Source organism: Chiloscyllium plagiosum, unplaced genomic scaffold (genome assembly GCF_037043375.1).
Source record: "Chiloscyllium plagiosum isolate Xiang-an unplaced genomic scaffold, Cpla_swu_hap1 HiC_scaffold_10, whole genome shotgun sequence".
NCBI lineage: Eukaryota > Metazoa > Chordata > Chondrichthyes > Orectolobiformes > Hemiscylliidae > Chiloscyllium > Chiloscyllium plagiosum.
In genome coordinates, this window is record NW_028270148.1 from 99,271,851 (window position 1) to 99,299,477 (window position 27,627).

Genomic DNA, 27,627 nt, shown 5'->3' on the forward strand with positions numbered 1-27,627 from the left:
TGTTACACATTTTAAATAGTTGGGACTTGCGCTTCTGACTAAATATCAGAGAGCTTTGAGGGGTGGGAGTGGAAAGCGGTTGGCTGCCGCTTCCTTGGTCCCTCCCTGTCCTGTTTCCTATTGGTTCGGGATCAGATTTTGGACCACGAAGAAGCCAGGAGATTGAGGATAGTTATAGAAAGCAGTCTGGATTGGAGTGGAGGGACTACAGTGAGAGACTGCATAGAAGGAGACAATCTGTCTCAGGAGCTATAGGGTCGAAGTCTGAAGCCAGGACAAGAGGGGCGTTACAATATCCAGCCTGATCCTAGAGGGGGATCAGTGTCCAGTCTGACCCCTGAGGAGGGGCGGTGTGAGGGAAAGAGGGGGTTACAGTGTCCAATCTGACCGCAGGGGTGGGGAGGGAGATATTAAGTCTAGCCCCAGGGAGAGTGATGATGGTAGTGTCATTCTGAATGCGGAGGGTCTCAGTGAGTGGAGCTTCGGATGGTGAAGCCGAGCGGTTTAACGAGCAGTCTGCGGGGGCTTGCCCACAGGCCGAGCTAGGGACCTGTCTTGCCTTGTCTGCCTGAATGACACCCCGAAAATCTGGGAGATGGGAAGCGGCATCTCAGCGCAGGAGCCAGACCAACCCAGCCCGAGCGAGCAGCAGGAGGGACAGCGCACTGAGAGAGTGGACGGAGGGGTGAGTGCATGGGGCTGCCGGGGGGGTGGAGAGAAACACTGCTGGGTCCCAGTCTGGGATGCAGGAATGTTAGGGAGTAGGGATATGTGGGTGTTAATTACGGATGGCCCTGATTTACCCCTCACTACCTCCCCGGAGGGGGAGAGACTGGGTCTGGAGTGTCCTGCTAAAAGTTAGGAATCCTAAAACTGGCAGTCACCAACAATGGGTCAAACACTATCTAACCTCTCCACTTCAGTATCTCCCTGCCACAGGGACTGATCTTGGTGAGGTTTTTGTGAAATATAGTGGGGGAAATTATTTTGTTGAATTTGCACCCTCCTTACCCCTGCCATCAGTAAAATGTTGACTGCGTCATTGAGCCACTGTGACGTAAGAATTGGCCCCAGTTGTGACCACTGCCGCCCCTCAGCCCCAGGGGGCCAGGCTCAATTGAATTGGCCACGGTAAGTTGCCCATAGTGTTAGATGCGTTAGTCGGGGGCTGGGGGGGGAGTTGCGCTTCAGAGGGTTGGTGTGGACTTGTCGGGCCGAAGGGCCCGTTCCCACACTGTAGGGAATCTAAGCTAATCCAATCCATCTGTTAAGACTTAACACAACGTGGACCTAACGAACATTGATATTCAAATCAAAATCAGGAATTGCTGGAAAAGCTCAGGGGGTCTGGCAAGGTCTTTATAACAAAGTATCTGGACTTTGGTTCAGTCTCTAACGTAGAGTACAATGGTTTTATTTAACGGAATGTCGTGTGTGTTACTTTAGCTTTTAAAATTTCCTTTTGTTTTTGAATATTCTTCCATCCAAGACGTTTTGTTTTCGGAGGTGACACGTTGATGCTGACCCTCCTTCATCTCGCACAAAAACCGGGGAGGGGGGAGAAAGTTGACCCATGTCCTCAGTCAGGTTAATGAATGGGGCAGAGGAAATCTTTTATGAAAAAGACTATTAGCGTGCCTGAGCGCCAATTAAATTCTCTCTTTCTATGACTGTCTGGATAGACTTACAAAGCATATGTTACCATATTGGGAGCGCATTGAAGATCATCGAGCTATGTGAACGAAGGCGATGCTGTGCTAGCGAGGATGAGATGTCCGCAGGCTTTATATCCAGCTCCCTACTCTTTCATTCCAAATGACTGGAATTATAATGAAAAGTGGAGTCTGCAATACAAATTCCTGGGAAAAAGAATTAGCATTTTGACAGCTGGAATTTGTATCAACTATCTCTAATCTCTCACTCTTAATCAGTTTTGTGTTGTGTAGATTAACTGGGGACAATGGGGGATTGTGATGTAAGCAGTGATCTAGTTGGGGAAATATATTAACACTCAAGATGGATAAAATAACATTAAGTATACCCAAACCATCACAATGGGAATGTAAAGCTTGCCCCATTTGGGAGTGGTTGAGCTGAATAGCATTTACCGGAAGGGAAGGAGACACTAACTGAAGGATATGGTATAAAATGTAATAATGTGGGAGGTGGTTTACTTGGAGGAGAATAGTCTCATTACACATAAACAGCACTTATTGTTTACAAATCTATGTAACTGTGACAGTGGATCAAGTAAAAGAAAGGTATCAAGAATGGAACAAAATATGTTAGAGGGGAATGGTTGATTTGCTGAAGTAGCTTTCTTTTGAGGAATGTAAAAGTGGGGCTACTGAAGGAAGAATGGGTAATAGAACTAGAGAGGGACTGGAGGGTGTGTAATTATAATAAGGATAGAAAGTTATTAAGCTTGACTGGTATACATCCCAGGGTGCTAAAGGCTGAGGAAAGTGGAGAATTTGTATTATTTTATTCAAAAAATCTTGGACATTAACTGTACCACAGTACTGAAAAATGTAAAAAATACTTTTTCAAGAAAGGGAGAAAATTGCGAGTCAGAAGATTGATCAATTAGTTTTACCTGGGACGGGAGTAATTGGAGTTTGTAATCTAAAATGAAATTAGTGAGTATTATGGAGTCCCACTTAATGATTAGGTCGTTGACCTTTGCTCTGAATGAGATGATGTTAGAGAATCTTTTTATCTAGACTAGATTTGATGTCAAATGTTCGAACCTGGTGAAGAAAGTGCATTCTAGCACATTGAGGTTTGGTTTTATTCTGATGAAACTGTGCTGCAGCCCTTCCAAGGTCAGTATGTCCTTCCTGGGGTGTGGTACTCAAAGCTGTATGCAGTGCTACAGATGGGATCTGAATAAGTTCAATACAACTGGAGGGCAACTTCCTAACCCTTAAATTCCAATTTTCCATGCAGCATTTTGTGCAATTTCTGTACCTGCGCACTGGCTTTTTTTTTGAGATTTCTATACTTGGACACCTAAATTAATCTGTTACTTTAACATTTGCAGATAACAAGTGAGAGCATGTCAAACTGAGGATGGCTATAGGAGAGCGTGGCTGACAGAATGGACCATGCAAAGTGATAAATTGTTGGTTTAGTGGACTTGGGGAAGTCGGTGGGAATGTGCATGAATACTAAGACTCTAACCATGAAGGTCCCCAGAACTCAGCACCTTCATAACATTTGAAAGTTGACAATTTGCATGCAAAATGCCTAAAAACATGGGAATTTCAAATTTTGGGTTGAAGATTTCAAATGATAAAGGCAGTTATTCTGTCATGGAAGCAGACCGTTCGGTCCAATCTGTCAATGCCGACCAGATATCCCAACCCTATCTAGTCCCACCTGCGAGCACCCGGCCCATATCCCTCCAAACCCTTCCTATTCGTACACCCATCCGAATGTCTCTTAAATGTTCCAATTGTACCAGCCTCCACCACTTCCTCTGGCAGCTCGTCCCATACATGTACCACCCTGTGTGTGAAAACGTTGCCCCGCAGTTCTCTTTTATATCTTTCCCCTCTCATCCTAAACCCATACCCTTTAGTTCTAGACTCCCCGACCCTAGGGAAAATACTTTGCCTATTTACCCTATCCATGCCCCTCATAATTGTGTAAACCTCTATAAGGTCACCCCTCAGCCTCCGACGCTCCAGGGAAAACCGCACAAGCCTGCTTAGCCTCTCCCCTAGCTCAAATAATCCAACCCTGGCAACATCCTTGTAAATCTTTTCTGAACCCTTTCAAATTTCACAACATCTTTCCGAAAGAAAGGCGACCAGAATTGCATGCAATATTCCAACAGTGGCCTCACCAATGTCCTGTATGTTGATCCGCAACATGACCTCCCAACTCCTGTACTCAATACTCTGACCAATAAAGGAAAGCATACCAAACGCCGCCTTCACTATCCTATCTACCTGCAACTTCACTTTCAAGGAGCTATGAACCTGCACTCCAAGGTCTCTTTGTTCAGCAACACTCCCTCGGACCTTATCATTAAGTGTATAAGTCCTGCTAAGATTTGCTTTCCCAAAATGCAGCACTTCTCATTTATCTGAATTAAACTCCATCTGCCACTTCTCAGCCTTTTGGCCCATCTGGTCAAGATCCTGTTGCAGTCTGAGGTAACCCTCTTAGTTGTCCACTACACCTCCAATTTTGGTGTCATCTGCAAACTTACTAACTGTACCTCTTATGCTCGCATCAAAATCATTTATGTAAATGACAAAACGTAGAGGGCCCAGCACCAATTCTTGTGGCACTCCACTGGTCGCTGGCCTCCAGTCTGAAAAACAACCATCCACCACCACCCTCTGTCTTCTACCTTTGAGCCAGTTCTGTATCCAAATGGCTAGTTCTCCCTGTATTTCATGAGATCTAACCTTGCTAATGCGTCTCCCATGGGGGAACCTTGTCGAACACCTTACTGAAGTCCATATAGATCACATCAACCGCTCTGGCCTCATCAATTCTCTCTGTTACTTCCTCAAAAAACTCAATCAAGTTTGTGAGACATGATTTCCCACGCACAAAGCCATGTTGACTATCCCTAATCAGTCCTTGCCTTTCCAAATACATGTACATCCTGTCCCTCAGGATTCCCTCCAACAACTTGCCCACCACTGACGTCAGGCTCACTGGTCTACAGTTCCCTGGCTTGTCCTTACCACCCTTCTTAAACAGTGGCACCACGTTTGCCAACCTCCAGTCTTCGAGCACCTCACCTGTGACTATCGATGATACAAATATCTCAGCAAGAGGCCCACAGTCTGATTCTTTCAAAAGAAATCACTAAGCACCTGAATTGTAATACTTAGACCCTATTATTTTGTAGGCAAATGCACAGCGAGCTAAGAGATTTTCAAATTGAATGCATTTACTGTTTGGATCCTTGTGCACATCTCAGTCTTATGGACAATTATTTTGAAGCCCAAATCAATGTGACAGTCGTTTAGCACATGGCAATGTCTTAAGTGTTGCATCAATGACCGGTTCTTTGGTTTTTAGGTGGTGACATGAGGGTTGTTGGCCAACATACAAGGAGAATAGTTTTTATTTAGCAGCACTTCTTGTTCATTTGGGTTTAAGATTAAACTCTCTAGATTGTTAGCCTAGACTGAGTATGAGACCGTCAATTTGCTTGTGCGTTAGTTGGGATGTTAATCCTCATCCATTTCACCAGTTTCCTTATTCCCTCCCCACTTTACCCCAGATCCAAACTTGCAACTCGGCACCGCCCTCTTGAACTGTCCCACCTATCCACTCCACCCTCCTCTCTGATCTATTACCTTTACCCACACCTTCATCTACCTATCGCATTTCCAGTTACCTCCCCCTCTCCCCCCCCCCCCCCACCCCCCCCCACCCCCCCTTTCATGTATATCTCAGCCCCTGCTCTGGCCTACAAGCCTCATTCCTGATGAAGGGCTTATGTTCGAAATGTTGACTCCTCCTGCTCATTGGATGCTATCTGACTGGATGTGCTTTTCCAGCATCACACCTTTTGACCCTTTTTGGGGAGGCCTACTTTCAGTGTGCTTAATGATGTGTTGCTAATTTAAAACAGAGATTCTTTTCTGATAGTTACCTGACGGAGGTCTTTTAAAGTTTTTTTTAATAAGATGTTTAAGGTAGATAGAGAGAAGATATTTCCATGTCTGGGAATGGGAGCCTGTAAATATGACACTTGACAAATTCAGTGACAAATTCAGTGAGGAATTCAGGAGACACGTCTCTTTCTGTAGGAAAGAGTTTAAAAATCACAAACTCTAGGTTATAGTCCAAAAGATTTATTTGGAAGAACTAGCATTCTGTAGCTGTGGAGCAGGCAGCTGGAGGAAGGAGAGGGGGCCTGTTATCACATCACATGGAGAGGTGGTGCACAGAACATAGATATGTTTAAGGGGAAGCTGGGCAAGTAATGAGAGGAAAAGAATGGAAGGAGTTGTTGACAAGTTTAGATGAATTACAGTGAGGGGGAATTATATGGAATGTAATCACTGGCACAGACATGTTGTGCTGAAAATGTCTTCCTTACTGAAACCACCCTGATTCTTTTCTTCCCAAAGGATTTTTGGAGTGGAGTCAAACTATTGAACAGTATGGAGTGGATCTTATTCCCCATTTCAGTCATGCAACTTATATCAGTGCAAGTGTCCACAACTTAAAAAATTAAACTAACTCTTCACATTCTAAAATCCTTCGTGTGAGTATAGACATTCCCATGACCTTTGCCTTCTCCCTTTTTCACCCCTGGTCCCCTGGGAGTAAAGCGAGGAAGGAAAAAATTATAACAAATGCTTCTCTCTGGGCTAATCTTTAGTGGCAATCAGTGTATCCACGTTAGAGTACTGCAGTTTGCAGTACAGCAGCTGGTATGTTTTGGAAAATGTAGATAGTTCCTTACTTGGAATTAGTGAAGATGTAGATACGAGTCTAGTCCTTCCAGTTTAACATATATGGAGAGATTGGAACAGCACTGGTGCATTTAAAGACAGTCTTGATATGTGTGGGAGAACGGAATAGGACTGTGGAATTAAGAGGAATTAGAGTTTGGGAGTAAGCTTGCCTGAATTATGAATACCTGAATGGGTCTAATGGCTTGCTTCTGGAATGCTGCTTCTAGGATTTATTGCAATTTTGTTTCCACACCGAGGCTGTTTTGTTAAGGTTTGAATTTGATTTAGGCAAGCATGGTGGTTGATGTATCATAAACTACATGCATATTGTAACCCCTTAATCCTGAGTGCTCTAAGATGTTTAGATGTCAGCCAGTTTAATTACATTGGAGATGTCATTCTTTTTTGAGAAAAAGAAACGGGGTTTTGAATTCTACAGAGTGGTAATGTTATAATCTAATTTTCATAGCTTTCTCAATTAGGGGCAATCAATCCAAACTGAACCCCAAGTTTTCTTGCATAAAACTTGCCTGGAAAAATGATAAATTGTGCTCCTAAAATAGAGTTCTCTTTCTTTTGATGGATTTGTGCTGATTTGAGTAAACCTGCTGATTGAAGAAGCTTTAGATACTGGGACAATGTGAGCTTTTGAAGATGAGTGGAAAGGATGATGTTGGTAAAGATCCAGAAATAAGGCAGGTCAATGAAGTTGTGGTCTAAATCTAAATGAATGGTGGAACTGGCTCAAAAGGACTGAATGGCTTCCTGTTGCTATGTGCCTTTTCCATTACTGTTGACTTCACTACTGGACCTGTTTTTTTTATTCTACGTATATCCAGTCTCATTAAATCAATCTGTATTGCTTTTTTGAAAATGCGAATCTGCCTTTCAAATTTTCGCAGTAAAACTGTTGTTTCATCCAAGCTCCAGGCAATGACTAGTTGTTATTCCTCTTAATATTCGTTAGGCTTCCAATAATTGCTTTGCTTTTGCCTTCCACCAAAATTACACTTGAACTGTAGCCACATCCACATGCAGTCTTGAAGTGAGCATCTTCAAAACCTGTAGCAAATTTTAATCACCATTTTGTCCAGAATTTCAAATATCGCCATCTATTGTTCTTTGAAGAAATTTGAAACAACTTAGGAATGAATTTCTGTCTCTTTCCAATTTTGATCAAAATTCATTCCACTGAGTGGCTCAGTGGTTAGCACTGCTGCCTCACAGGACCAGGGACCCAAGTTTACTTACTGTCTTGGGGGACTGTATGGAGTTTGCATGTTTCCCAGTATCTGTATGGGTTTCCTCCCGCAGTTCAAAGATGTGCAGGTTAGGTGGATTGGCTATGCTAAATTGTCTGTAGTGTCCAGGGGGTGTATTAGCCATAGTAAATGTGGGGTTATGGTGATAGGATGTGGAGCTGGGGCTGGGTGGGATGATCGTTGGAGAATTAGTGCAGACTCAATGGGCCAAGTGGCCTTTTTCCACAGTAGAGATTCTGTTTTATCTTGTTCCAGCAAGTAGTCAAGAATATGAAGCATTCTGTATTGACAATTATTACTACGTATTGAATAAATTTATTCTGGCCTTGATGTGTTCATACCGATATGAACACATCTGGAGTTTGTGTTCCCAGCTGTGACTGTACTGATTTCAAGTCTTCACTTCACTTGCCTGAGTATTAATTGGGCAGATCCTCAGTGGTGCTTTCAGCTACTTAACCGATGAGCTGGAGTTTGCTCCTTCAAAGACAAAGATTTGTCCCTGCGGTGGGGGAGTCCAGAACTAGAGGGTGAGAGGGAAAGATATGAGACCTAAGGGGCAACATTTTCACAGAGGGTGGTACATATATGGAATGAGCTGCCAGCGGAAGTGGTGGAGTCTGGTACAATTACAGCATTTTAAAAGGGATTTGGATGGGTATATGAATAGAAAGAGTTTGGAGGGGTATGGGCCGGGTGCTGGCAAGTGGGACTAGATTAGGTTAGGATATCTGGTCGGCATGGACGAATTGGACCGAAGGGTCTGATTCTGTGCCGTACATCTCTATGACTCTAAACTCTGATCTCAACTTTCAATATCCCCTTAAGTTTGGTGCAGTTACTATGATGGCCAACTTGAATTTTATGTAACCCCTTTTTTGATCATAGTAAAATATCTCTAGTCATTCCAAGTGTAATGTTAGGCATTATTTAACACTGACACACATGAGATACTTAGCTGGCCAAATGTTTGCTTTTGAGAGTATATTTTAAGAAATGTCCTACGAGGACAGAAAAGCACAGAACCTTAGGAAAGAAATTCCAGAGTTTGGGTCCTGGCAGCTGAAGGCACAGGGAGACTGAAGGTATTTGAACATGTGGGTGAGAATTTTGAATTCAAGCTATGGACCAAACATTCACAGGAGGATGGACCAAAGTTCTGCAATATCCTGCCTATATTGTAAACCTATTTTTAATAGCTCTCTAAGCGACTGCTAAACTCTATCACAGATTCCTTATAAGGGTGACAGATGTGTATGCCTTCCTTACTGTTCCACTTAAACAAAAAAATCTACTCACTTAACCAAATGGGAGTCCCTTCAGACACTCCAGTCAAATGACTGGTGTACTGAACCTAAGCAAATCTGTGCTTTTCTATAATGCGTAGCCATTTAGGAATGTAAACACTCGTTTGTAGTTTCTAAATGCCTGCTTGCTTTTTGGAATGAATTTTGCACAATGTTTTTCAGACCTGTGCACTGTCATGTAGTATTTACAACTTGGCAGGATATTTGGATTAACTTGCTTATAATCTAAGATAACCTCATTTGCTTGGAAGAGTTTCTGTAACTATTTAAGAGCCTGTGAGCAGAGTTTCATTTGCTGAGCTTTGCAACTGCTTTTCGTTACATTCAGAGTTTAAATTAAGACGGGAGTTTGCTCAAGTCTGGCAGACTGTAGCACACAACTTATCAAATTGTCCTTGGGTTGGGAATCATTGTGTTGTTGTATTTCCGTCTTGTAACAGTTTGTGTCATTCCAGACCTGGCATGTGTTCTAATTAGGAAACAGTCTTCCAGTTCTCTTGGGATCAGTCAGATTTGGGATGGGGGTGGAGGGGGAATGCTGATTTTAAGAAGCTGCCCTGATGCAGAGAATGTATGTTAGATTTGTAACCGTAGCAAAACCTTAACATTGAGTATGGGAAGGTGGTCAGACAGCAGTGCTATTTTAGGATCGCTTCCCTGACAGGCAATGACACTTTTATCAGTGCTGTGTAGTCTAGGATCTGTGTAACCATGAAACATTAAATTGGCACCTACCTGGATTGACAAAAACTGAAGTTGAGCAATGAAACATTTCTGCCAGACTTTGATTCCTGACTTTGTATTTGCAATGAGTTGCAGTTATAAGCCCAATAAATTTTTAAGAAATTCACACTAGACTGGGTGTATTGAATGGGAAACATTTTTGAAGAAGGGAGACATCTGGATATTTGAAGCTTAGTTGCTTCAATGAGGGTTTACATAGCCATCCTCCAATCTGTGTCTCATGGCACTGGCTTCCAGTATTCTGTCAGGAATTTGATTTGAGATTCCTGCTCCTTGGAAGTTGGTTTTAATTAAGGATGTCATAAATGGAATGTCAAGTATCTCTATCAATAAACCAGCCTTGCCTTGCAGTTCTGTAAAACTATTGAGGTGGAGAGCAAGGAAGAAATGCCTGTCAAAAAGCAATATGGAATTTTATATCTAGTCCAGTCTATCTGGGTTGTTCAGGCCAAGTGAGTGTTTGTGTTTTGGACCAGACAAAACCCCTTAAAATATATTAAGAAGATAGTCTAGACTCTAATTTTTTTTTAGTTTAAAGTTCTGTTGTTTTCCGGATGCAATTCGATTGGTCAAACTACCAGGCTTGAAATAAAACACACTTTATTCATACACTATAGCTAAAAGACAGATGAAAGAAAAAATTTGGCTTAACTGTAACTCAATCAAAATGCTTAATAAAATGAGATGTGCTCCGATTAATTTACTGTTTCAATACAGTAACATACCATAAGCATGCCCTCAAAGGCAAATTCACTAAAATAGATTGTCACGTGTGCAATTCTAGCACAGGGAGTTTTTAGCTGTAATTGATGAATAGGAGCTTCCACATCCAGCTTCAAAACCCCAGCAACTGCAGAAAGCTAAAACTAAAAACCCTGGTCTTTGTCTTTGAAGGAGCAAACTCCAGCTCATAGGTTAAGTAGCTGAAAGCACCACTGAGGATCTGCCCAATTAATACTCAGGCAAGTGAAGTGAAGACTTGAAATCAGTACAGCCACTGCTGGGAACACAAACTCCAGATGTGTTCATATCGGTATGAACACATCAAGGCCAGAATAAATTTATTCAATACATAGTGGAAATTTGATTCCACCTATTCAGGCTGCTTCTATTGTTCCAACTTTTGTTTTTTAAAAAAACACCCAATGCCTTGCAAGCTGTTTATTAAACTTGAACAGACTGCTCTCCACCTCATTTTAAAAAAAAACACCTTCTAAAGTCATAGTATCATCACAGTTTGAGGTGAACTGGCACCCGAACAGAGGGATTGTTATTCCATGTTCACGGAGGTAATTCTGTTCCTGGCTCCAAGTCGATGTTTCGTATCTCCATTATAAATTCCTTTGTCACTATTTATAGTTGAAATTATCCATTGAAACATGCCACACTGCAATTAGAGAATTCCCCCAGTGGTAGAAGAAGCTACACAAGACCAAGTTATTATATAGAACCATTTATGAGCAGGAGATGGCCTGTGGGCCAATATCTATGCTAGCTCGAGAATTGGGTTGACTCACCCCTTTAGGCAGAGGTTTTGGGTGGGAAGGGGATCAATGTTTCTCTCCCTCTTTCACCAATTACTTCAAATTTATGCTTTCTAGTTATTGACTTCTCTGCTAATGCAAATGGCTCCTTCCTATCATTTGGTTGAGGGCCCATGAAATTTAATACACTGCAAATTAACCTAATGTCTCTTCTGCTCCAAGAGAAACAACTCCAAAGTTTTCTCAGGTGAAATTCTCTGCAGCAGCATCATAACTCTTCACTCCCTCTTTGGTGTGATCATCTCTTTCATGTAATGTGGTGACCAGCATAGAGTGCAGTATTTTAGTTATAGTCCCTAGTATAACCTCATGCTCTTATATATACTCAGTACCTTGGCCAATAAAACATATGCCAACATAACTAACCCTCTCTCTGTCTTACCCTCAGTGATTTGCAGACATGTGCTCTGGCATCCCTATGTTTCTCTGCAACCTACCATTTTATTGTGTATGCAGCAGGTTCTGTTATAGAGGCTCAGAAGAACTTGTAATTGTCAGTAGGTTATGCAGTGTGCCAATTTGTTCAAGGTAGAACATATAAAATGGTCTAATTGGTGTTTGAGGTCAGAGCATTCCCACCTTGAGTTGGAATGTTGCATTTTTGAACTTCACTTCAAAAGAGTTGACCATGGTCTAGCTGATAGCAGGTTTCTGGGATTGTTGGAGGTGCCACCTTTTATGATGAAATGTTACGCTGAACCCTATGTGCAGCCTCAGTGGGTATTAAAGGGTACAATTTTTGAAGAGGAGCAAGGATGATTTCCCAGATGTCTTGAACCATATTTATCAACTCAGCACGAAATCCTGTCACTTTGTTGCTGTTTGGGCGATGTTACTGTGTAAATTAGCTCTGGAGTTCTCTGTTGTGTATCAGTAATTACCACACACACTATTATTTCCTTGACTGACTGAAATGATTTGGGGCATTCTGTGTTCACAGGAGGTGTTAGATTAATGCAACTTTGTTGACTTGCTCCTCCATGTTGTTATGTGCCCACTTATGATGCTGCAGCATTTCGTTTTCATATCTGCTGATCGCTTGCTTGATAAGGTAGGAAGAAGATTTGAGTCCAAATGTCTAGAAGGGACTTTTTTTTTTTCCCCACAACTCTCTCAAAAATTTACCACTGGATGTGAGGGGCAGCTAAAAATAACCTGCATGAAACATTCACCATGAGAAGTTTTAGCGGCTGTTCAGGGTCAGTGCAGTGCTTTGTCATCAGTGTCTTGTTTTGTTTTTCCCATGTGCACTTCACGTCCCTAATGGTCCTTTTTTTTATTGGTTTTACATCTGCAGTTGGGTTTGTAGATCTGATTCTTAGCTAGTTAAGCTTATGGATTTCACATAGGTTTAAGTGTTGCAAATCAGTAAGTAGAATATATTTCAAGGATAGAATTCATCCATTTGCCAGGTTGTGTCGCAATCAGCTTGCTGTAATTTTAAAAAAAAAACAGTCCAAGCTGAATGGAGTGTGTTGTCAGAGCAAGCCTATTTTCCCTTGGGCATAGTTTATCTGATTAGTCAACTATCTCAGCAGACCAGTTCGTTTCTGGAGTTGGAGGAGCCCAGCTTTTGGATTGACTCAATTTAATGACTTAATTCAGTCAGTGCTAGGTATGACCTTGCTCTGAACTGGAGTCATATGGATTCTATTCCATGTGACCCAATGACAATCTTGTGGTGCAGTGGTAATGTCCTTACTTCTGAAACAAAGTCTGAGTTTAAGGCCTATCTGCCTCAGATGGTGTAATAACTATTGCTCAGTGCTATACTACTGGAGTAAGCTGACCAGTCTGAGGCTTATTTCTGTAGTAAGCTCTGTGACTACATGATTCACTTTCTGTGACCAAGCCTCAGATGAGGTAATCGTAGAATCTTAAAAGAACACCCTAATCTCTTCAAGTACACATTTTATTTCAGTTGTCTACTGAAAAGTTTGTGGAATCATCTGACGCCTCCATTGTTTAATGTATTCCAGATCTTAGCAACCCTTTGCAAAACTTTCTTTTTTCTAATTATTTTAAACCTGTGACTTATGGATACTGATCTGAGATGGAGTCTTCTAAAGTCTTTCCTTGTGATACCTCTGTAGCTGCAATTTCCTCTCTCCATTTTATTGTGTAATGTAATGATTTAGCAGCAGACATCTCCTGCAGAATGAGTCCTATCTTGCAGCAGAGGTGAAGGATCGTGATGCTGTGGCAGTGAATGGGATTATCTATTTGAGCAGCTCAGCTGGAATCCCAACCTTGCCAGGTGCCTTTCTACTTAGAAAGCAATCAATGGCTTTTTTCAAGCTCAAGTGATAAGGGTTCTTCACTTAATTTTGACCCTGACAGGAAGCTGTGGGATAGAATTCCTCCATGTGCCAGGTTGTGTCACAATCAACTTGCTGTAATAACGAAAACAGTCCAAGCTGAATGGAGTGCGTAGTCAGAGCAAACCTATTTTTCCCTTGTGATTAATTTATCTGATTAGTCAACTATCTCAGCAGACTAGTTAGTTTCTGGAGTTGAAAGAGCCTAACTTTTGGATCGGTTCAATTTAATGACTTGATTCAGTCAGCGCTAGTATGACCTTGTTCTGAACTGGAGTCACATGGATTCTATTCCATGTGACCCAATGACAATTGCTTGCTTTCACCTTTTAGTCTTATAGTCTGAGTTGGGGGAGAGCTCATAACCCCTCTGTTGAAACAGTCTAACTATCTTCCAGATCAAAGTTTAATCCACTTTTTTTTTCCTCTAACAATCTGGCAGTTGAAGCTGCTTTTGTTTTTGAGTTCCTTGGATTTGCCTATTATGAGTTAGTTTTTTTTTAAAAACTTATTAATTTGATGTCCAATTTTGCTAGACTGGAGTTAACATTTTAACTTGTTTCTTGCACTATTTCCTTTTTTTAATGGCTTACTTTTATCTGAACTTACTCAAGTCCCATCCATTGTTCACATCTATAGTAGAGAGTCACAGTTGTACAGCACGGACGTAGACTCTTCAGTTCAGTTCGTCCATGATGACCAGTATCTTAAATTTTTCTAGTCCCATTTGCTGATGTTTGGCCCATATCCCTCTTAAACCCTTCCATTTCATGTACCCATCCAGATGCCTGGAGCAGTGGCTCAGTGATTAGCACTGCTGTCTCTCAGCACGAGGGTTCAAAGTTCAATTCCACCTTTGTGCAAGTGCCACAAAGTCACCCATTCTCCCTGTGTCTATGTTTTTCCTCCGAGTACTCCAGTTTCCTCCCGCAGTCCCACAGATGTGCAGGTTAGAACATAGAACATAGAACATAGAAGAATACAGCGCAGTACAGGCCCTTGGGCCCTCGATGTTGCGCCGATCCAAGCCCACCTAAACTACACTAACCCACTATCCTCCATATACCTATCCAATGCCCTCTTAAATGCCCATAAAGAGGGAGAGTCCACCACTGTTACTGGCAGGGCATTCCATGAACTAACGACTCGCTGAGTGAAGAACCTACCCCTAACATCAGTCCTATATCTACCCCCCCTTAATTTAAAGCTATGCCCCCTTGTAATACCCGACTCAATACGCGGGAAAAGGTTCATACTGTCGACCCTATCTAACCCCCTAATCATCTTGTACACCTCAATCAAGTCACCCCTAAACCTTCTTTTCTCTAGTGAAAACAGCCCCAAGTGCCTCAGTCTTTCCTCATACGATTTTCCTTCCATACCAGGCAACATCCTGGTAAACCTCCTCTGCACCCGTTCCAATGCCTCCACATCCTTCCTATAGTATGGCGACCAAAACTGCACACAATATTCCAGATGCGGCCGTACCAGAGTCTTATACAACTGCATCATGACCTCAGGACTCCGGAACTCAATTCCTCTACCAATAAAAGCCAGTACGCCATATGCCTTCCTCACCGCACTATTTACCTGGGTGGCAACTTTCAGAGATCTGTGTACATGGACACCAAGATCCCTCTGCTCATCCACACTACCAAGTATCCGACCATTAGCCCAGTACCCCATCTTTTTGTTATTCTTCCCAAAGTGAATCACCTCACACTTAGCTACATTGAATTCCATCTGCCACCTTTCTGCCCAGCTCTGCAGCTTCTCTATATCCTGCTGTAACCTGCCACATGCTTCCTCACTGTCAACAACTCCTCCGACTTTCGTGTCATCCGCAAACTTGCTCACCCAACCTTCTAACCCCTCTTCCAGGTCATTTATAAAAATGACAAACAGCAATGGTCCCAAAACAGATCCTTGCGGAACACCGCTAGTGACGGCACTCCATGAAGAAACTTTGCCATCAACTACTACCCTCTGTCTTCTTCCATCCAGCCAATTCCTAATCCAAACCTCCAACTCACCCTCAATGCCATATCTCCGTATTTTCTGCAGTAGCCTACCATGGGGAACCTTATCGAACGCCTTACTAAAATCCATATATACCACATCTACCGCTTTCCCCTCATCAACCTCCTTCGTCACCTTTTCAAAGAATTCAATAAGGTTTGTGAGGCACGACTTGCCCTTCACAAAACCATGCTGACTATCCTTGATCACATTATTCCTATCTAGATGTGCATAAATCCTATCCCTTACAATTCTCTCTAAGACTTTGCCCACAACAGAAGTGAGACTCACCGGCCTATAGTTACTAGGGCTATCCCTACTCCCCTTTTTGAACAAGGGAACCACATTTGCTATCCTCCAGTCTTCTGGGACTACTCCTGTAGACAAAGAGGACATAAAAATCAAGGCCAATGGCTCTGCAATCTCCTCCCTTGCTTCCCAGAGAATCCTAGGATAAATGCCATCAGGCCCAGGGGACTTATCTATTTTCACCTTTTCCAGGATTTCCAACACCTCTTCTCTACATACCTCAAAGCCATCCATTCTACTTATTTGTGCCTCAGTATTCTCATCGACAACAATGCCCTGTTCCTGAGTGAATACTGAAGAAAAGTATTCATTCAGTGTCTCCCCAATCTCTTCCGCCTCCACACGCAACTTCCCCCTACTATCCTTGACTGGACCTATTCCTACCCTAGTCATTCTTTTATTCCTAACATACCTATAGAAAGCCTTAGGGTTTTCCCTAATCCTATCTACTAAGGACCTTTCATGTCCCCTCCTTGCTGCTTTTAGCTCTCTCTTCAGGTCCTTCCTGGCTACCCTATAACTCTCAATCGCCCCAATTGAACCTTCACGTCTCATCTTGAGATAGGCCGCCCTCTTCCATTTAACAAGGGATTCCAATTCCTTATTAAACCACGGCTCCCTCGCACGACCCTTTCCTACCTGCCTGACAGGTACATAATTATCAAGGACACTCAATAGTTGCCCCTTGAACAAGTTCCACATATCATTTACACTCTTGCCTTGGAGTCTACTTTTCCAAGCCACACATCCTAAGTCATGCCTCACCGCATCATAATTTCCCTTACCCCAGCTATAATTCTTGCCCTGTAGTACACACTTATCCCTCTCCATCACGAGTGTAAAAATCACCGAATTATGGTGATTGTCCATGCTAAATTGTCCAGGGATATTGTGCAGGCTAGTTGGATTAACCATGGGAAATGCATGGTTACAGGGATCGAGTAAGGGGTTGAGTCTGGATAGGATACTCTTCAGAGGGTCAGCGTGGACTTGATGGGCCGAATGGCCTGCTTCCACACCAAAGGGATTCTGTGATTAGGATGTTAAGCCGGGCTTGGGGAATAAAAGGAAGCAGTCGAGAAATTTCTTAAGGAAAGGCATCCTGCAAAACAACTGAGGCCAAGAAATAGTGAAACGAAGTACAAGTATTAAAACAAAAACAGAAATTGCTGGGGAATCTCCAGTTTGAAATCAGAGTTAATGTTTCGGGTCTGGTGACATTTCATGTTTTACAGATACTACAATCTAGTTTACTGGTGCAGCAGCAAATCAGGCTAATAGAGACAGTGAGCTTCTTCGACAGCTACATATTATGGCAGGAAATGATGTTGGGATTCTAACCTACAGTAAAACAAACACCATTTTGTAGACGTTTAATCATTCTGATCCAAACAAAACCTCTGTTTTCAGACAGATCTGTTAAACAGAAGGCCAAAATCCCAGTCAAGTCAGAAAACTGGCTTTTCTCCACTTACTGTCACTCCCAAGAAAACTATTGGTTCTGCTGCCTGTGAAGCTAGATTTGTTATTTAAAACTTGTACTCTGAGCTCACTGAGTTGGTTAGCTCATTTTTGGCAGGACGGTTTGGCTTATGATGCAGTGATGCCAACAGCATAGGTTTCGTTTCTGCATTGGCTGAGGTTACAGTGAGGGACTCATTCTCAACCTGTTCCCCTGTCCAGTGGTATGGTGACCCTTGGGTTAAACTACCACCAGTTCTCCCTCTTGAGTGAGCAGCCCTATGGTCCGGTAGGATTATGGTGACTTTATTTTTTGCTTGGAGCTCTAAGTCCCCTTGTTTAACTATCCAGCCTAATTTCCACAAATAGACCTCATTCTTACATACAAAAAAAATTTAGTCTTTCCTGTGTTGGGCACTGTTCTGTTGGATGTTATTTCCTTCATTCACGTTTCTTTTTTTTTATTCAACTCACTATTCCACCTTGCTTGGTATTTCATCTGGTGCGTTTAAATATCTAGGCCATTTGTAGGTTGCAAGTCATGTAGTCTATATCCCATTGTTGCTCTTTGCCAAACCACCAATTCTTTTTCATTCCATGACACTTCAATTTCCAAATTGTTTTGTTTTGGACGATTTTAAAGAACTTGTCTTTGCCAACATTTATTCTAACTCCATCTTACCATTTTAGCTAGAAATATCTTGTGGATTTTCCATCTCCTTGCTTCTCTGTTCTGTCTTTCTTGGGAGATCGTCTACTTTTGTAGTTTTGGTTAAAAGCCCCAAAAAGCAGCTAGTCCTGTTTCTCTGCTCTATCCACCTAATCCTGTAAATTCATTTCTCTTCAGTCCCATTCCAAATTTTGAAATCCTGGATTGTTGGCTTCTAAGAAGTAAAGTGGATCAAGTGAAAATGACCAAGGAGCATGTATGCGGTTGACACTTGAAGACCTTGAGTTTAAACTTTGCTAACCTCATCCATTTTTTTATTATACAAAGGAAATTTTATGCAGTCACATTTTAAATTATGTAGGGGGAAACCAAAACTGGATTTAAGTTGAGAGGGGAAAGATATAAAAGAGACCTAAGGGGCAACATTTTCACGCAGAAGGTGGTGTGTGTATGGAATGAGCTGCCAGAGGAAGTGGTGGAGGCTGGTATAGTGCGTAAAAATGTGTTGCTGGAAAAGCGCAGCAGGTCAGGCAGCATCAAAGGAACAGGAGAATTGATGTTTCGGGCATAAGCCCTACTTCAGGCTGGTATAGTTTCAACATTTTAAAAGGCATCTGAATGGGTATGAATAGGAAGTGTTTAGAGGGTTATGGGCCAAGTGCTGGCAAATGGGACTAGATTAATCTAGGATATTTGGTCAGCATGAATGAGTTTTACAGAAGAGTCTGTTTCTGTGCTGTACATCTCTATAAATATGCGCTGTTTTGGTTCACGTCAAAGGCTCTGTTAAGTATGCAGTGAGTTTGAGCAGATATTTGGCGGGATATAAAATACTTTTCACTTTATGCTGGCAATCATGCACGAAGTGAGAATGGTACCCCACCACCTCAGGCCTGGCCTGTTAACAGGTTACAACCTTAGTTTTGAGGATGGGGAATGGCGGGGTAATAAATGTGTTGCTGGAAAAGCGCAGCAGGTCAGGCAGCATCCAAGGAACAGGAGAATCGACGTTTCGGGCATCCTGAAGAAGGGCTTATGCCCGAAACATCGATTCTCCTGCTCCTTGGATGCTGCCTGACCTGCTGCGCTTTTCCAGCAACACATTTTTAAGCTCTGATCTCCAGCATCTGCAGTCCTCACTTTCTCCTAATAAATGGTTTGGACAGACTTTTTTTGTGTGGCATGTTGCATGCACATTACGATGCAGGTGTGCTGTGAGGTAAAGTATTCCATCATCTGTGAAATACTTGGGATATCCTGAGGTGGTGAAAAAGGTGCTATATAAATGCATGCTACGATTTTGAAGAAAATTGAGATCTTGTATCTTTGCCAATATTGCTTGTTTGTGATGTTAAGAATAAATCTAGTCTTTTGTTGTTTCTGGGAAATTGTGCACCCCTTTGCAAATACATTTCTAATATTCTAACAGTGACGGTAACTTGAAAATAATTTTGATGCTCAGCATTTCTACAATGTCCTTGCTATTTTGAAACTTCCTTAAGTGTTTGCCATTAATCTTGCTACCATCTCCAGTGTTCACCTGCCACCTGCTGTTTAGTCCAGCCTGCCTATGGACAGTTATCTAATTAGTCTAAACTCTTGTCTGCTCCCCATAATTCAAGTATTTCCACTTTGGCCACATTGAAAATGGGTATTGCATAATTAATTTGCAACCAATACACTTTCAGGAAAAAACTCTCCCAATATTGTCTAGCTTTTTAGCCAATGGCCTTTACTCATTGACTCTACTCTGTTGGTCCTATACTGTGCCTGCCTCTCTCTCTCCTCACACTTCATCCATAATATTCTTCATTTTTGCATAAACCTGCACCTTTTTTTTTGTTTCTACATATAGGTCCTCAATATGCTTAAATCATGCTTATGAAGCTCCAGAGTGGCATAGTGGCTCGGTGGTTAGCACTGCTGCCCTACAGAACCAAGGATTCTGGCTCAGTTCCAGCCATGGGCGACTCTGTTTGCACGTTTCCTCCAGGTGCTCCAGTTTCCTCCCACAGTCCAAAAGATGTACAGGTTCGGTGGATTGGCCATGCTGAATTGCCCTTTTGTGCCCAGGGATGTGCAGGCTGGGTGGTTTAGCCAGGGGAAATGCAGAGTTACAGAATGGGGTGGGGAGGGGGTGGGTCGAGGTAGGATGTTTTTTGTTTGGGGGGTCAGTGTGGACTCGGCTGAATGGCCTGCTTTCTTCACATTGTAGGGCTTCTGATTTGCAGGAGCATATAGTTGTTAATCTGGAGTAGATCCTGCCTTGGAATGTGAATCTAATTTTCCTCTCTCTATTGTAGCCAGTTCCAATCTCAGAGCTCTGGTTAGCCCTCTTTAAATCTAGACTCCCTGTTTCATGACTTTCCTTTCTTCATTTCAAGACTAACTATGAATCCATCTTTGGTTTTGTTAGAGTGACAGTCATTACCAAAAGGTCCTTTTTTCTCATTATAACGCGGCATTTGTTATCACTTAACTAACTTGGATCAAATAAAGTGTGGCCTGCTCTGATGTGCTGAAGATTATTGCACTGGTAAATCTCCCTTGTTTTGATTTAGTTATTTTTCCTTAAACTTCATCAAGTTATGGTCAGCTTGAAACTTTTCACCATTTCTACATGTGCTTTTGTTTCTATGTTGTAATCCTTAAGGTGTTCTGTTAAATCCTTCTATTGATGTTTGCCATCCTAGCCTGTCTTAATTAATCTGTTCTCCTTCTTCTCTGAAAGAAACTGCATGTGCTTAAATGTTAAACTTTTTTTTTACTTAAGTATTAAAACACCTTTCAAACTCCCCATACTTTACAAAACACTTTTAAAGCTGGCCTTGTGACACTCAATACTCAGGCTGTTTCCTTATCCATTCTATTGCACTACACCATTTGGCTGGTATTTTGGGGTTCTGGTTTCTCTGACTTAAGTTGCACAAGAGCTTCCATCTCCACACTCCCTCTTCTGTGTAACAGCGGTGACCATGAATTAAAATGCTCTTCTTTGGCTGTGGAGAGCTTTGGGATATCCAGAGGTCATGAAAGGCATTACTTCAGTGCAATTCTTACTTTTGAAGTTCTGTCTCCGGAGCAGTTTATATGAATATTATTTATACATATATATGGATTCCCCTTTGATCTGGTGCAGTATATATTCTGGGGTTCTTTGCACATTTTGTTTATGCCTTTGCTTAAATTGCTGCCTTTGCTGAATGCCAAGAAGAGCTAGTTTAATTAATTACAATTTAAGTACTTTCAAAGGTTTTCCTTGAAGCTTTGAAGTGTTTGTCTGTTGGCATAGAAGGTTAGTGGTTTCTGCCTGTCAGTTGCATTATCAGTAGGATCATTCGTCTACAGATTTGTTTGTCATTGGTGATAAGGGAAAGAAAATCCAGCTAAATATTGGCAAGGATCTTTGACCCAGAACTGAGGTTATAACTTGGGCTGTTCATATTTTGACTAGGTGAGGAGGAACGTGATAGCTACTTGATCTTTGTCGCCTTGTTTGATTGTACAAATGCATTTAAAATATGAAAAATAATGGACATCCCAGTGCAGTGAATGAGGTTAACTGTCCATGTGCTGGTTATAAAGTATTGGTTGTACAGAGCATCAGTTTTCAACAGAACAGAGCAAGTTTATTCTGAAAAATGACCTGGATTTTAAAAAAATGCCTTGAAGGTTAATATTTGCCCTAAAAATACAGCATAGACACTTAATCTGTGCACACAATTAAAAGGAGAGGGAAGAATGTTTGGCCAAATACTAAGCATGCAAGGTGAGAGACAATTTGGAGTTTGACTGTTGGTATTGACAGGCTGTGGAATTTACTGGTTCTCAAGTGAAAGGATATATTGATGTGAATGGAGTCTAGAGATGTTTCTATGGAAATTCCAAGGCTCTTTCTGCGCAATTCTCTATCACCTTGCAAGGATGAAGAAACAGCACTCGCAGCATAGCTGTCAGATTGTAGGGGGACAGCAGCACTTTCCCACTTTTTGCACATTTTTTCATGTCCACACCCAAATGGACAAAGTTTAGTTGAACACACAATCTGTCATTGCCAGCAGCAGTTCAAACATCCAGTTTATATCCTGAGAGTTTGGTTAAGTATCATTGCCATCTCATCATGGTCCCCAGCATATTGTCTTTAATATATCCTCTGTCTAACTGTTCAATTTCCCAGTGAATTTGTAATAGCGCAGGAAATTGAATTTTTTCAACGTTTCACTGAGGTGTGTTGTCTCTGAGCTTCTCTTGGACCAGCCATCTCCTTGAAATGGAATGTGGCAATGAAGTGGTCCCAACTAGCAGCCATTTTTAATGTGAGTGTATGACTTTGTATCATCATTGCACAAATAAAACAGCACCACTCTCTCCCTGCTCTCCCCCCTAGCAATGTCTACAGAACGTGGACCTCTCACCAATGCTTCTTGCCCCACCCCAGCTGTTTCATTGTCTCCTCTCCCAGCGCTGGGAGTTAACATCACTGTTGACCTTCAGGAAATGGGGCAGCAAATTGCCCAAAACAAGGTTTCTCAACACTGACAATGACTGGGTCACCTTGGATTTTGTTTTATTTACTTACGGGATGCATGCATTGCTGGCTGGATCAGCATTTATTGCCCCTTCCTAACTGCCCTTGCAAAGATAGTGAACTGCTGCCTTGAGTCACTGCAGCCCATTTGGTGTAGTTACACTGATTTTTTTTAGGGAGAAAGCTACAGGATTTTGACCCACTGGCAGTGAGGGGACAGTGAGTGACTTGGACGTGAATTTGCAGCTGGTTGTGTTCCCATGTATCTGCTGTCCTTGTCCTTCTAGATGGTTGGGGGTTTGGAAGATGCTATCTAAGGAGTTTTGGAGAAATTCTGCAATGCGTCTTATTGATGGTGCATACTATTGCTACTGAGCATTGGTTGTGAAGGGATAGGTGGGTGCCAAAAACGTAGGTTGCTTTGTCTTGGATGGTGTCAAGCTTCTGCAGTGTTGTTGGAGCTGCACTCATCCAGGCAAGGCAAGGCAAGTGGGGAGTATTCTACCACACTGTTGGCTTGTTCGTTTGTAGATGGTGGATAGACTTTAGGAGTGACCAGGTGAATTACTTGTTGCATTAGTCCTAGTCTGTGACCTGCCCTTGTAACCATGATATTCATGTGGCTAGCCCAGCTCAGTTTCTTGATGGCAATCCCCAGGAAGTTGTTATAAGGTAAGTAAGCAAGATTAATGTGTTATCCTTGCTTGGTCTGGCCTAGTGATACAAGACCAATAGCAATGTGGTTGACTGTTAACCACCATCTGGGAACGTGCAATAAAAACTGGCTTAACCAAGGATGATAACCTCTTGTGACTGAATTTAAATTCAAACGCCAGTTGGGGCTTTGATTTAACACCTCCATTGGAAAATAGCACCTGTGACCTTTTCAACATTGCAGTTTTCAGAAAATCTTAATTACCTATATTTGTAAAATTTGTGAAAATACATTACAAAGCCTTTCGATTATTAGATGTTTGCTGAGTCTCCCATACAGCAAGTTCCATTTGATTGTAATGGACTGATATTTTAAAAAGCATATTCCATGTCAGATATACAGTCTATAGGCATAAACATTTCAATTTACAGAAATTGCAAGAGATATAAAGTTTTGTATGCAACATGTTTCACTGTGAGATGCCTTAGTACATTTTCAACATTCTGTCTCTCTCTCTTGATTCACAATGTGCATTCTTTGTCAGGCACACAAACAGTTCAGTAAGTTCCCAGGTACTCAATGTTCTATGGCTGGAAAGCCCGAGATAGCAACCTTCCCCATTGTTCCTCTGCAGTAGCTGTCCCAACTTTTTAAGTATCGTTTAGCACATCTTCCTCAACCTTTGGAAGATCCTGGACCTCTGAAAGAGGCAATGGCAACTTGTGGCATTGGGAGATAATAAAGTTTCAGGCAGATCAAAGGGCACCTTTTCATTGTGTTGATGGACCCGTAGGCACAGTTGAAGTTTGTCATGTTGAGTCCATGGGAGCAGCCCGTACAGCACAAAGTCCTGTGTCATAGACACAAGAAATTTAAAATGTAGGAAATAGGATCAGGCATGGTCATTTAGCCCTTCAAGCCTGCTCTACCATCCAATATGGTAAAAACAATGACTGCAGGTGCTGGAAATCAGATTCTGGATTAGTGGTGCTGGAAGAGCACAGCAGTTCAGGCAACATCCAAGGACCAGCGAAATCGACGTTTCGGGCAAAAGCCCTTCATTAGGAATAAAGGCAGAGAGCCTGAAGCGTGGAGAGATAAGCTAGAGGAGGGTGGGGGTGGGGAGAAAGTAGCATAGAGTACAATAGGTGAGTGGGGGAGGGGATGAAGGTGATAGGTCAGGGAGGAGAGGGTGGAGTGGACAGGTGGAAAAGGAGATAGGTAGGACAAGTCCGGACAAGTCATGGGGACAGTGCTGAGCTGGAAATTTGGAACTAGGGTGAGGTGGGGGAAGGGGAAATGAGGAAACTGTTGAAGTCCACTTTGATGCCCTGGGGTTGAAGGGTTCTGAGGCGGAAGATGAGGCGTTCTTCCTCCAGGCATCTGGTGGTGAGGGAGCGGCGATGGAGGCCCAGGACCTCCATGTCCTCGGCAGAGTGGGAGGGGGAGTTGAAATGTTGGGCCACGGGGTGGTGTGGTTGATTGGTGTGGGTGTCCCAGAGATGTTCCCTAAAGCGCTCTGCTAGGAGGCACCCAGTCTCCCCAATGTAGTGGAGACCGCATCGGGAGCAGCGAACACAATAATTGATATTAGTGGATGTGCAGGTGTAACTTTGGAAGTGGAAGGCTGCTTTAGGGCCTTGGATAGAGGTGAGGGAGGAGGTGTGGGTGCAGGTTTTACAGTTCCTGCGGTGGCAGGGGAAGGTGCCAGGTTGGGAGGGTGGGTTGTAGGGGGGCGTGGACCTGACCAGGTAGTCACGGAGGGAACGGTCTTTGCGGAAGGTGGAAAGGGGTGGGGAGGGAAATATATCCCCGGTGGTGGGGTCTTTTTGGAGGTGGCGGAAATGTCGGCGGATGATTTGGTTTATGCAAAGGTTGTTAGAGTGGAAGGTGAGCACCAGGGGCTTGTTATGGTTGGAGAGGTGGGGTCTGAGGGCGGAGGTGCGGGATGTAGATGAGATGCATCTTTAACCACGTGGGAAGGGAAATTGCGGTCTCTAAAGGAGGAGGTCATTTGGCGTGTTCTGTGGTGGAACTGGTCCTCCTGGGAGCAGATATGGCAGAGGCGGAGGAATTGGGAATACGGGATGGCATTTTTGCAAGAGGTAGGGTGGGAAGAGGTGTAATCCAGTAGCTGTGGGAGTCGATGGGTTTGTAAAAAAAGAAAATGTCCGTGTCAAGTCGGTCGTCATTAATGGAGATGGAGAGGTCCAGGAAGGGGAGGGAGGTGTCAGAGATGGTCCAGGTAAATTTAATGTCAGGGTGGAATGTTGCCGGAAACGTTGGATGCTGCCTGAACTGCTGTGCTCTTCCAGCACCACTAATCCAGAATCTGCCATCCAATATGATTGTGTCTGATCATCCCTGTCCTGCATTCTCCTCCTGCCCTTTAACCCCAAAAACTATATCTAACTCCTAGAAAACATTCAATGTTTTGGCCTTTACTGCTATCTGTGACAAAGTTCCAAAGGCTTGCCACACCCTGGGTGAAGTAAATTATCATCTCAGTCTTAAATGACACCAATATCCATAAACTGTGACCCCCTAGGTGTGGAGAAGTTTTGACAGTCAGTACAGGAAACAGAAGAGAGCACTAAGGCAACAGTCAGAGATTCTAGACTGAAATCCTTGGCAAAACAGCTAATGAGAAGGTAAGAAACGTTCTTGCGTTCTCCTGTTAAGATCTGCAATGTTCATAGAATCCTTTGTGTGGAAGCAGGCCATTTTGGCCCATTAAATCCACAGCACATACTACCCTGTAAGTACAATGTTTGAGTTGACATGAGCTGAGCATGCTCAAGTGGTCTCTTGTTGTCATGGAAGTTTTACCAAGTGTCTGGATGGAGGTTTTCTGGATTAAAAACCATTGCACCTCTCTAGACCTCTGCAAAGGCACACTCCTTGAGGAGTTGGCCGATTAGTCTCTTTCCCACCTCAGCGACTTGGAGGGAGCAAGTCCAGAGAAGTGCAGGAAGAGCCTGCTTATTTGAGAGTTCTGCTGACTAGGTATTCTGTCATTTGACTTTAGCAGTCTGTACAATGAGATGTCCCTTTCCTGCAAGGCCTCTTAGGTGCTACACACTGACAGCTGTCTGTTGGAATTTAGCTTTCCAACAGTACCTCTGGGATACACCTAGGGTGTCAGCCTAGATTCCATGAGCGGGGCTTTAACCTGTTGCTGAACTATGACTGATAAATAACTTGAGTTAATTCAGGGTGTTCGCCAATCTTTCCTCTGAATGGTTGCTGCACACACAACCACCTTCTCTAAGGCACTATACGTGCATGGTTGTGGTCTCTGGGGAAGAACCTGAAGGTACAGTGCACTTAGATGAATCCACTGCATACTATAAAACAAAATTGTAGGGAATTTTTATGTTGGCACTATGGGTAGAGGAGAAAGAGCACATGGATGTTGTTGGTCTGTACTTTGTAGTTGTCATACCGCACTGTATTTGTGTGGAGCCTTAACACAGTGAAACATCCCAAGCCACGCTCTGGTTACGAAACAATAAAACTGTAAGAGGTGGGAGTAGAGTAGGCCACTGAGTCTACTCTGCCATTCAATGATCTGGTAATCCTTAACTCCACTTTTGCCCCATAACCTTGATTCCCTTACTGATTTTTAAAAAAACCTGTGCATCTCAGCCTTGAATGTACTTAATGACCCAGTCTCAGCAACTCTCTGTGGTAAAGAATTCCAAAGATACATCCTCTCAGAAGAAATTTCTGGTCCTAGATACTCACGTCATTCCACATCTAATCCCTCATGTCTCCTAAGAGTTTTGTATGTTCCAATAAGGTTGTTTCCCACACTGCTAAATTCCAATGCGTACAGGCTCAAACTCTCCTCATAAAACAGTCTCTCTGTTCCTGGTATCAGCCTTCTCTCTGGACTGTCTCCAAAGCTAGTAGGCCTTTCCTTCGATAAGGGACCCAAAGCTGCTCTCAACATTTCAGCTGTGGTCTAACTAGTCCCTTGGTTTAGCAAAACCTCTCCACTTTTTAAACTCCTTTTCCTTTGAAATAAAGACTAACATTTCCTTTTGCCTTCCTTATTACCTGCTCAACTAGATAGCTTTTTGTGATTCATGGATGAGGACGTTCCGAATTTCTCTGTTCTGTGGCTTTCTGCAGTCTTTCCCCATTTTAAATAACCTTTAGCTCCTCTATTCTTCCTGCCAAAGTGCATAATTTTACATTTTCCCCATTACTGGCGAGGTGATGGCCTAGTGGTATTATCACTGGGCTATTGAACCAGGCTCAAATCCTGCCACGGCAGATGGTAGAATTTGAAATTAATTTTTAAAAATCTGGAGGTAAGAGTTTAATGATAACCATGGATCTGTTGTCGATTGTTGGGTGAAAAGCCT

General features: G+C 42.7%; 1 protein-coding gene across 1 annotated transcript in view; it reads left to right on the top strand.

Annotated features, from left to right (window-relative positions):
• Window positions 1-238: 238 nt before the first annotated feature.
• Window positions 239-27,627, top strand: part of akap12b (A-kinase anchoring protein 12b) — a 92,981-nt gene continuing 65,592 nt past the window's right edge. Inside the window, exon 1 of the mRNA XM_043696856.2 lies at window positions 239-685. Within this exon, the coding sequence (XP_043552791.2) occupies window positions 596-685 (90 nt within the window). The 5' untranslated portion in view covers window positions 239-595. The remainder of the gene's footprint in view (window positions 686-27,627) is intronic.